This window comes from Rana temporaria, chromosome 1 (genome assembly GCF_905171775.1).
Source record: "Rana temporaria chromosome 1, aRanTem1.1, whole genome shotgun sequence".
In the NCBI taxonomy this organism is placed as follows: domain Eukaryota; kingdom Metazoa; phylum Chordata; class Amphibia; order Anura; family Ranidae; genus Rana; species Rana temporaria.
The window spans coordinates 500,609,787-500,622,254 of NC_053489.1; the positions used below are offsets into that span (position 1 = coordinate 500,609,787).

Sequence of the window (12,468 nt, forward strand, 5' to 3'; positions counted from 1 at the left end):
GGACCCTTTCTTAAAAAGAGGTCAAATCAGCTTTGTTACACAATAGTAACCATGGAATGAGCAGGTGAAGACTGAATAGGCAAGGACATCCCGATCAACAGTAAGACAGATAGCAGATCTCACATCCCATCCAAAATACAAAAGAAAGATCGCAATAGTATATTATCCTTTTATTTAAAAAGTAATAAAAATGACAGGCAGATTTGACTGGCGCATACTGGTTACGCTGACGCACGCTACTTCCGGGTCCTGTTGGGAGAGCTGAAACGCACGCCACCTACAGATACACACGCGGACCCGCTCTTTGCCACATTCGATACAATCGATACACGCGCAGTAGCCTCAGTGCCGGGACTTTGGCACTTTACCAAGTAAGAGGCCATTTGGCTGTCCTGTCATTTTTATTACTTTTTAAATAAAAGGATAATATACTATTGCGATCTTTCTTTTGTATTTTGGATGGGATGTGAGATCTGCTATCTGTCTTACTGTTGATCGGGATGTCCTTGCCTATTCAGTCTTCACCTGCTCATTCCATGGTTACTATTGTGTAACAAAGCTGATTTGACCTCTTTTTAAAGCGGTCCTCCACCCTAAAGTGGAGTCCCGCTGATCGGAACCCTCCCCCCCTCCGGTGTCACATTTGACACCTTTCAGGGGGGAGGGGGGTGCAGACACCTGTCTAAAGACAGGTATTTGCACCCACTTCCGGCCACACGATACGGGCGAAAGACGGGCATTCCGTCACATCCCGTCTGTCGCCCGTTGTGTGCTGGGAACACTCGGCTCCCAGCACACAGCGTGTGAGCCAATCGGCGGGCGCAGCGCGGCTCGCGCATGCGCCGTAGGGAACCGGGCAGTGAAGCCGCAGCGCTTCACTTCCTGGTTCCCTGAGCGTGGATGGCGGGGGGAGCAGCAGAGTGACGAGCGATCGCTCGTGCTCTGCTGCGATCGGCGCTGGACTCCAGGACAGGTAAGTGTCCTAATATTAAAAGTCAGCAGCTGCAGTATTTGTAGCTGCTGACTTTTAATATTTTGTTCCCATGGCACATCCGCTTTAAGAAAGGGTCCACTCAAGTTGGTAAGGAGCCAATCTATTTATTCACGTCGGGTGAATGTTATTCTATCGGTGGAGGCTTCAACTGTTTTTCTTCAGGCACAGATCTCACTTTAAGGATCTATTATTTTCTATGGACTTTTTGTGAACACTTGTTATTCATATAGAGTTTCAACAATTTTTCATACACTAATATTTTTGGACCACTTATAACAATTTTTATTTTATTTTCACCAGCACTATTTGGAAGTTTTCATTTATGGACTACTATTCATTTATCACTATGTTTATTTATGTTTATATATGTTTACTTATTTGTTAAACATAGCGCCCCCTCCCTCACATGTTCCAGGTGGACATGGAAACTGCAGATCCAACAGACGCTAAGATGATAGTTTTTTGTCTGTAAAGGATAGGAGAGTTTAGTCTCGGTTTAACTGAACAAACTGAAGACAGAAGCTGAATTATTACTAGGCACAGCTACTCCAGATTCTGTCTGCTAGGGCTTTAATACATTTAAATTCCTGCATTGTATATTTTCTATTTATTTTAGGAGAAGTCTGGTGAGTGGAAAAAAAAGACCAAATTAGTTAGATCTAGGTTAGTGTTATTGTCCGTGTGAGTGTTACTTTACTTTTACTTTACCATAGGGACCCTAAGAAGCAGTTTTCTTGCTTCTGCCTGAGTCTGATGCTGGAACTCCCACTGCTTCTGCACAATACAGTCAGTGCACCTGTTGTCACACAGGAATGGGGCGGCATGCACAACTCTATATGTTTCGAATTAGACTGGTCATATGTGCTGGGTAATTACTGCATACAGAGCTGTGTTTAGTACATTTTCAACCACATCTGTCACCTTTATTTTCACTGTATGCAGCCACTGACATTCATATATTTATTAGCAGGATTTTCATTTGTCTTTGTTCTGTGAAAAGTTTCCAAATATAGGAGGTAAAGTGTTCACTTACACAAGTTATCGAAGTAAGCCTAAATACTTATCAGTTTATGAGCAGAGATTAGCAAATCTGCCTGGATTATATTTGCCAAGGGTTCATTGAATCATGTTTTGAAATTCAGCAAATCTAAATTTAGCAATACATCCTATTGAAGTCTATGGTGGGCTAAGAATCCTATTAGTAAATTCTGGCCATTTTTGGGGAAAATTGGCAAACTGCCAGCAAATAAGGCATGAAAAGCTGGAAACTGCCATGAAGGACATGTACCACTGCATAAAAAAACATACATTGAGAGGAGGATAATTTCAAGCAGAATTGAGGGCAACATTAAAAATACACATATCTTTTAACCACTTTACCTCCAGGCCAATTCTGAAATTTCTCGTATACATGTAAATATGATATATGTATGTGTGTGTGTGTGTGTGTGTGTGTATATATATATATATATATATATATATATATATATATATATATATATATATAGTATGATAGATTTTTTTTTTTTTTGCAGAGACCCTAAAGAATAAAATGGTGGGTGTTGTAATTTTTTTTATTGTTAGATGGGGATAATTTGGTCTGTTTTCATGCTAGCTGGTAAGTGTGCTGGGAAACTTTTGTTAGTGAGTGCAATTTTTTTATGCCATGTGGTATTTGTGCAGCCAAACGCAAATGATGAATTTTAGTGATCACAAACACAATGCAATAACCAATTTTGGTAAAATATAAAAGATGATGTTATGCAGAGTAAATAGATACTTATCATGTCATGCTTAAAAATTGCATATGCCCGTGAAATGGCGCTAAACGATGGTACCTACTAATCTCCATAGGCGATGCTTTAAAAGCCTTTACTAGTTTAGAGTTGTATAGGAGGTCTGGTGCTAGAATTATTGCTCTCACTCTGACATTTGTGACGATACCTCACATGTGTGGTGCCATTACTGTTAACATATGCTTGCAGGACCTACATGTGCATTTGCATTTGCAGTATTTATTTTATTTAAAAAAAAATTTAACACTATCTTTTTTTTTTTTTTTTTTCTTTCATATTTATTGCTATCAGAAGGATGAACAACATCCCTTCTGATAGCATGAGCCCTTACAGGTCCTCCTTATGGACCCCAGATGTCTCCTCTGGCCTCCAAAGCATTTGATCAAACCATGATCGGTTTGAACTGATGCTGTACCAGCTGGTAACAAAAAATCAAGACCAGAAGTGACCAAATCCTTGTTTGTTCCAATGTACCTAAAAAAAAAAAAAAACAGTCACTTGTTACCGGGTTCCCCAATCTGATGGGAGAGGCCATTAAAGGCATGACAGAACCCAGGGGTTTACATCAGGTTACAATCACAAACAGATGGTTCCACAATAAAATAGGATTACAAGGTGCCATGTTCAACAGTAGCCACGTAAAATACAACAGTAAGACTGCATGCAACATGGCAGTCATAGACTTGCAGAAACAAGTGAGTAAAGCAGAAAAAAAAACTACATTGAGAACTGAGATTGCTCTTCAATAAAAAAAAGATGAAGAAATATCGGAACTGGACTTAAAAACTCAAAGAATCACAAAAAAGGGGGTGGGAGGTGTAAGATGAATAACCCCCCCCACCTCCCCCCCAAAAAAACAACAAAGGATGGGTAGCTTAGGAAGCTTAGAAAGTTTTCAGAAGGGCAATGGGCACCATCTGCAGGAGAAACAAAATGCTTGGTAATAAATTGAATTTTATAATGATAATTCTACCAAATCATGTAGAGGTGGCTTTATTCCATTCTTCCAAAGCCCATTTTATTATTTGAAGCAAGGGTATATAGTTTCCCTTGTACAATTGTGTCAAATCAGAAGTTAGACATATGGCCAAATATTTTATAGAACTCATGTTCCACTCAAAAGGAAAGAATTGTATGAGAGCGCCAACTATGGCCTGCGGTAAGTACAACAGCAGTATTTTGGACTTGGAGAAATGTATTTTAAAGTTCAATAGGGCCCTAAACTCCTTTAGGTCCACCAATAAATTGGGCAGAGTAATCAGCAGATCTGAAATGTAAAATAATGTAATATCCCCATAGGCTGATCGTTTGTGAACAATGAAACACACAAAAAGCTTGTGTATGTTCCGGTTCCCTCTGACGTTACGAAGCAATGCCTTTATGAGCAGCACAAATAACAACAGGGATGGGGGCATCCCTGCCGAGTCTCATTTTTGATCCCAAAAGTTGGTGAGAGGGTGCCATTAACCTTAACCCAGGCAGAGGGCGTTCCATATAGAGCTAAAATCCAGTGTAATAATTTGGGTCCAAGACCCAGGGTAGTTGGGGTTTTGTCTAGAAAAATACAGTCCACCCTGTCAAATGCCTTTTTGGCATCAGTGGACAGGAGTTGACTATGTGGGCGTATTTGTTGGGTGTGAACACAATAAGTCAAATGGAGGGCCCATATTACGTTATCACTAGCTCCCATACCCATCGTCGGGTGGAAGGAGGCCTTAAGGCCACCAACTGAGTGAATTTCAGTTGGTTCTTCAGGATACACTGACACATGTATGGCCAGCTTTAGAGTACAGTTTCATAACTGACCCTAATCTCTGTCTATGCAGTTTGTCTGCTTTGCCGATGTTTTTCCTACAGCAGCTTCCAATACACTGATACTATGGGTCCTACGTGCCCCTCTCTGTAATGCTGAAACTGACATTTTCAAAATGGCTTGGATTGCCCATTTAAAGTGGAGTTCCACCTAGTCCATCCCCCTCCGGTGTCACATTTGGCACCTTTCGGGAGAAGGGGGGACAGCATACCTGTGTTCCACAGGTATGCTTTTCCCACTTCTGGGAGCCTCAGTCACAGGTATTGACGTCACGGCTGGGGCTCCTTCCTCCTGTTGCCAGGCCAGTAGGAAAGAGGAGCAGAGCGCATGCGCAGTAGGGTTCCTGGCATGAAGCCGAAAGGCTGAAACGGCTGCTTTTCCGACATCGCTGTACTCCAGGACAGATAAGTATCTGATTTATTAAAAGTCAGCAGCTGCAGTATGTGCAGCTGCTGGCTTTTAATTTTTGCAGAGGTGGGCGGACCTCCACTTTAAAGGCCATGCAGTGCAAAAGTTCCCAAGGCAAATCTGTACATAAGTTCCCCAGGATTCTCCTTGAATCCTTGCTAGAGACAAACCTGAACCTCATCTCTATTGATTATGAGGGTCGTGACCACAGTTCTGAAACTTTATCACTGCACCAAGCCAATCTTTTAGATGTTCAGCGCTGAGAATGGCTTACACACTCAAGCATTTATACGCTGTTTGTAAACAGTTGGCACCCCCAGTAGTTAAGTTGAAAATGGTAAAAGTGGATGAAGAAGGCTTAGAGTGTTCCATCAAATAGACAGTTGCCATCACTTTGCCACTGATGGAACACTTTGAGCCTTCTTCCTCCCCTTTCTCCATTTTAAACTACAGGGGGTGCCAACTATTTGCAAAGGGTACATGAAAACCATGAAGCACGGATACGCCATTTTCAGCACTGAACATCTGGATGAGTGGCTTGGTGCAGTGATAACGTTTCAGAACTGTGCGGTCACTCCTTCCGTCTCGGGCTGTGAATTTTACAGACTTCCCTCGTAGTTAAACTTTGCAGTGACCAAGTAATATCTGCAGGATACATATACCACCACATGATGGCAGACAATTTATTTTAGCTGTACCTGTGCCATATGATTGACTGCTCTCTTGGAGACTGTGTGAGGTCAAAGGTTTTACAACAAAGTGATCATTTGTGCATGTATTCAATATAGCACAGTTTAGATTTCCTGTACTTCTTTTGTTCTAGTGAGGTTGATTTACAGTTTGTTGTCTAGTTTGTTAATAATAATCCTAGTTTCTAGGATGATGCAAAATGGGAAAGAAAATTGGAATAAATTCTGGCAGATGAGTTACTTGAAAGGATGCACATTACTACTTGGCCTATAAAGTATAAATATACTTTATATAAAAATAATTAATAAGACTGCTCTGAGAGAAATTGATCTCAGTGTCTACTGTAAAAAGTATGTTCCTTCTTTTCTTCTTTTTCTTTTTATGTAGATGGAATTTAAAATTGAACACGAGTGGAACAGCAATCCTGTATCACACAACCCAGTGACAATTTGTCTAAAGCCAGCACCAGATGGGCTACAAATGGACGTTACTGCTCCATTCTTTAATGATCCCGCGGCTCCCCCTGGTCCACCTGGAAAGCCTTTTGATGGACTTTGGGACTATGAAGGTTTGTGTTTGACTTGAAGATAAAAGGAAAGTGACCACACATATTCAACTGTTATGCCGCGTACACACGGTTGAACTTTCCGACAACAATCGTTCAGTGTGAGCTTGTCTGAAAATCTGACCGTGTGTATGCTATAGATATAGATCTATAATATATATATATATATCTCATGATAAACACCTTTTTTCTCCTTTTATAAATGATCACATAATCTCTCTTCTCTGCTGTATAAGGAGCTTAGAGGGCTGGAGGAGGAGAAACAGCAGTACACTAGTCTTCCCAGTGAAGTGTGTGTAAGGGGGGGGGGGATAAGCGTGATCATTGGAGGAGAGCAGGTTGTGCTCAGCAAAGATCACTTACCATGCTGTTCTTTCATGCCTAGTGGGGTCAGTTTTTATTTTATTATTATTGTAAAGCTGAGGGACTGGCAAGAACACCAGGGATACTACACAAAGGAAGCAATACAAAAGAGAACAGGATCTGTTTTTTTACAGGGTACAGCTGGCACATATCAGAAATATGTAATGGTGGGTTTACATATTTTTTAATATCTGTTGCTTGGATATAAAGTGAGGGGAGGCCTCTCTTGCACTAACACATACCACAAAAAAACCTTACACAACTTCTAAACCTCCCTCACTATGCTAGTGTGATGTGTCTCATTAATCCTTTAAATTCTACTGGCTTCAGTGGAAACTGATCCAAGGGAGGGATGTGCTCCACCCTACTAACACTCAGGGTTTGATTTACTAAAATTAGAGAGTGCAAAATCTGGTGCAGCTTTACAGAAACCAATCTGCTTCCAGTTTTATGACAAAGCTTAAAGTGGAGTTCCACCCATAAATAGAACTGCTGGTGATTGGATTTCTCCCCTCCTTCGGTGCCACCTTTGGGACCTGTCACCCCAGGTATCTTCTCCCACTTCCAAGAAAGATTTATTGTCCAGCCCCTCCTCCTTCCCCCCTACTGGTAGACACACAGGTCCCAGAAAACAGCAGGGACCATTCAGAGCACGACTTGCAACTTCCTGTTTCCCTTAGTAATGATGCCGGTGTTACGTTAGATATGGCGACCCTTCAGAATTAGTAACGGAATTGATGTTCCGTCGCTGTCATCTTGCTACACCCTGCACTCCTCCACAGTAAGGATACACTGAGAAGGGGACAAGCGGACATCTTGTTACACCCACCGGAGTTTTGCATTTCACAGTTATTTTTAACATTAAACTGAGCTTATAAGGTGAAATACAGAATTTATAAATCGGACAGACTGTTTAGATGTTGAATTTTAAAAGCAGCTACTTTTATAACAACATATCAACATCAAATCAGTCCGTCCGATTTCTAAATACTGTATTTCACCTTATATGCTCTGCTTCCTGTTAAAAATAACTGTAAAAATGCAAAACACCGGTGGGTGTAACAAGATGTCCGCTTCTCCCCTTCTCGGTGTATCGTTATTGTGGAGAAATACGAGGTGTAGCAAGATGGCGGCGATGTAACGTCACTTCCGTTACCAATTCTTATGGGTCGCTTAATCTGATGGAACACGGACGCCTGTACCCAGAGCCAAGGGACGGGTTCGGCTTCGGGTGCCAACATCGCCGGCTCCCAGGACAGGTAAGTATTCTTATATTAAAAGTCAGCAGCTTCAGTATTTGTACCCAGTAAAAAAATTTACCCAGGCAGAACTTTGCTTTAATTGAAAGGGAAAGATCCATTTTAGCATGGCAAAAGTGCACTGGTGTGAACAAGGCCCTAGTAATATTCCCTATATCATCTATAAGGGTTCCTTTTGAGCTTCCTAATTTGCATATATCAACGGTGGGGGGTATGCCCTGTTCACACCGTATACACGGTTCTGTGTGCCACATAATAATGCAGCATGTCTGCATTATTACACAGCACAACTTTCTGCACTACAAGTCATCGCAACTGTTTAAAAACATAATTTTGTGAAAGTTGTAAGGATAAAAAAAGGCAAACAGTGGCTTGCATTGTAACAATGCAAAACAACACCACCCCTACTCAACCCTAGTTTGAATGAGTCCTAAATATATACAGAGATGGAGGTGTGTGCATGGATGTATTATTCTGTCTCACAAGACCTCCCTCGGCTGCCCCTTTATGGGTTGTCAGTACTGGAAATTAGTTTAATGGATTACCTACAGATCCACTGTATTTTTTATATATATTATTTATCTGAAGTTATCGAGTGAACATGTTATTTTTCCCAGTCTAGACAAAGTACGAGGTTTGCTTTAAACATATGGCAATTATCTTATACAGAACTTTCTGTGAACAAGAGCTGCAGCAACAGCATGTCACACAATGGACTAAATGTGCTAAAATGCAAACTGTGAGCTCTTAACACTGCGCAAATTGATTTCTATGTTTTCCTATGGCAATTATATTGAAAACTACATGTGAAATGTTTACATGAAGAAAACATAATCACAAATTGATACTGAGATTTCCGGGTTAACCTTTTAGTGCACTAATGAGTTATGGCATCATCACAATGATTTTTTAAATTGTTCATTAAAGCGGTAGTCCAGCCGCAATTTTTTTTTTAAAGTCAACAGCTACAAACACTGTAGCTGCTGACTTTTATTAAGGACACTTACCTGTCCTGGGTGCCTGCGATGTCGGCCACCCAAGGAAGATCCGTTATTCGGATCGTGTCTCGGCGCCACCATCCTCACTAAGGGAACGTGCGGCTTAACTGCCCCTTTTCTGCGGCGCTTTGTGAATGGGCGGCTGTCTTCTGGGACACACACAGGTTCCAGAAGACAGTGTGCCCTCTTCCCCAGAAGACTACGTGAGGAGGAAGACTACCGCGGAATAGGAAGTGGCAGATGAGGAAGATCTGCATAGCAACCGCCATTTCTGGTAAGTATAAAAAAAATATTTTTCAATTTTTTTTATTTTTATGTCCTGTTTGTTCAGTTCACACCCCTGGACTGCTGTGGTTTGTGCTGAAAAAGTTGGACATGCACCACACTGCAGTGAATAAACCTGAGAGGAATGCGACATTCCAATAAAGTCTAAAAAGAAAAGTAAACAGTCAGGCACTCTAATTGTCACGTTGGCATTGTGTACTCCATTGCGCACACGAGAGGCTGCATGAGGACATGGCTGCTGGTGTGAACAATCTCTCAATTATGTTTTTTCATTTGCTGTAGAGCAAAGAGAGCTCCTTTTTGAAGTTGATCGGATTAACTGATCTTTGGAGCTGCCTTGGAGGCCATACCTGGACCCCACCAGAAAGAAGATACAGGGCTGGTAATGTAACCCTAGGGCACTTGTGGCATTCTTTTTTTTTTTTTTTGTAAATTATTATTTTTTTTACTTAAGAATAGCCTATTGGGCATACTCAGGCTTAAACAACACAATATAACACAAGAACACATATGGTATAACAAGCAATGTCCTTAGACAAGCAAGTATGCACTATCGGAGGCATAAGAATAACAGAATTAGAGGATATGTTCCACAGCACTCTTATGCCGCGTACACACCATCACTTTATGTGATGAAAAAAAATGACGTTTTTAAAAACGTCACTTTAAGTGACCGTGTGTGGGGGAAAACGTCGTTTTATGTCTTGTAAAAAACGACCAAAAAAAATTGAAGCATGCTGCAATTTTATGTGTCGTTTTTCAAAACGTCATTTTTTACTTCACAGAAATTGACCGTGTGTAGCAAAAAACGTCGTTTAAAACAACGTTTTTTCACCCGCGCATGCCCAGAAGCTACTTATGAAGCAAGCTTCAATGGAAAAACGTGGTGGAACGTAACCTCGCTTTGCTAGAACATTGTGAGAAAAACGATGGTGTGTAGGCAACTTCGTCTTTGAAAATTGAAGTTTAAAAAATGTCATTTTTTACTTCACAGAAAATGTCGTTTTTTTTCATCACATAAAGTGATGGTGTGTACGGGGCATTAGAGTAGCCATACCTTTTACCTAAGTAGTAACACAAAATTTACTATGGCGACATAGTGACAGAAGCCACCATCTCCTTGGATTCAGTCCAGTTCTCCCAGACCTTGGAGAACTTGGTAGGATATCCTCTAGACTCATATGGGCCTGATCCACAAAAGGGATACGCCGGCGTATCTACTGATACGCCGTCGTATCCCTGTTTCTATCTATGGAACTGATCCACAGAATCAGTTTCTCATAGATAGGCAGAAGATCCGACATGTGTAAGGGACTTACACTGTCGGATCTTAGGATGCAGTACCGCAGCCGCCGCTGGGGGCATTTCTCGTCGAAATCCAGCGTCGGGTATGCAAATTAGCACTTACGGAGACCCACGAAGCTTTTACGCTTCGTTTTTTCTCCGTAAGTATTCGTTTGCCGTCGCAAAATTAGGGCTGCTTTTACAAGGTGTAAACTTAGTACACCATGTAAAAGTAGACCCTTCTATCCCGCGTCGCTGTCATTTTTTTTTTTTTTTTCCCGCCGCAACGGATTTAAGTTACACCGCTCAAAATTTCTAGGTAAGTGCTTTGTGGATCAGGCACTTAGGTAGAGATTTTGCGGCGGTGTAACTTAAATAGGAAAATTTAAGTTACGACCGCTCTTTGTGGATCAGGCCCATATGTGTATTTTTTAAAGTGGTACCATTTTATTAACTATGAATTTTCAGGATTGGATGTAGGGGCCTGCGGGAATTAACAGCATAGGAGAATACATTTGTGAGCATAGAATAATAGCAATCCCAATAGAGTTCTCATAGCTCTGGACGTGGCCAGCAAATGAACGAGACCCAGTATGCTGCACTTGTGGCATTCTGAAGGCACCTAATGACCCGTGTAAGCCACGACACGCCTGCTGATCTTAGCCTGTCCCTGAAGACTCTTTGGGAGTATGTCTAGTGGATGGGTGAAAACTATCTGGAATGTGACCGTTAGCTGAAGGATACTCTCTAGAACACTGCAGCGGTCAAGTGTGAGGTCTTGCCCCCCTCCCCTCCTTTCTAAGGAGTCTGGTGTGTGTATATTGCCTCCTGCATTTATCACTTTAAGGATAAATGTTTCAGTATTTGTGCTAAGATACTTCTATGTCACAAGCACTCTGTGAGTTGGTGCTGCAACAGTCTTTTCTGTGTTGCAAGTGCTTGGGATTGCACTGTTAGTTTGGGAAACATGGATGCAACACTTTTTTAATGTGTCCCATGTGTCATATTGGGGAGCCTTAACCCACGACACATTGCTGTGTGTACATGTTTTTTTTTTCATCCTGGGTAGAAGCACTGCCAGCTCCCTGCTTTAACAGCAGCTCAATGTGAAAGAGGTCTAAGAGCTGTAAAAAAGGGGAATAGACTCCCTCAAGTGATGGTTCTGGCAAGCTCAGTAGATTGCTTTAAAAAAGGCCTGGATTCTTTCCTAAATGTACATAATATAATTGGGTACTAACATTTATACGTTGAGCCAGGGAATATCCAATTGCCTCTTGGGGTATCAGGAAGGCATTTCCTTTGCTGGAGCACATTGGATCATGCTTTGCTGGGGTTATGTGCCTTCAACTGTGGGTTTAAGATTGTGTATGATTATCATTCCCCCCCCCCCTTTTTATTGACATCATTTTTTTGCTATCTTTGCCCAACTTAGAAATATTTTCTTTTTATGTCCTATCCTGTGGATGCAAAAGAGTGAAACAAATCTTCTCTTATGCCCTGTACACACGACGAACCGATCGTGTGTGGGCCCCATCAGTTTTTTTCCCATCAGTGAAAAAAAAATAGAACCTGTTTTTAATTTTTCTTATAGTTAAAAAACCGATAGGAAAAAAACATTGTCTGTGGGGAAATCCATCGGTCAAAAATTCATGCATGCTCAGAATCAAGTCGACGCATGCTCGGAAGCATTGAACTTAATTTTTCTCAGCACATCGTTGTGTTTTACGTCACCGCGTTGGACACGATCGGATTTTTAACCAATGGTGTGTAGGCAAGACTGATGAAAGTCAGCTTCATCAGATATCTGATGAAAAAATCCATCGGTTCGTTTTCATCAGACGAACCGATCGTGTGTACAGGGCATTAAACAGCAAGGGTCGTATTTTTATTATACATTGCAGGGCTTTCGGTTCCGCAAAACTCCATGTACATTTATTCTGTGGGAATGGGGGCAAGTAAAATGTTATTAGGGCTGGTTCACACCACAAAAGGCACTCCAGATCCGTTCCTGAT

At 41.4% G+C, this 12,468-nt stretch overlaps 1 protein-coding gene across 2 annotated transcripts in view; it reads left to right on the top strand.

Annotated features, from left to right (window-relative positions):
• LOC120918943 (UPF0462 protein C4orf33 homolog) overlaps nucleotides 1-12,468 on the top strand; it is a 75,917-nt gene that overhangs the window by 31,125 nt on the left and 32,324 nt on the right. For both annotated transcript variants that reach the window (XM_040330856.1, XM_040330863.1), the window contains one exon: nucleotides 6,089-6,269. In XM_040330856.1, the coding sequence (XP_040186790.1) occupies nucleotides 6,089-6,269 (181 nt within the window). The remainder of the gene's footprint in view (nucleotides 1-6,088; nucleotides 6,270-12,468) is intronic.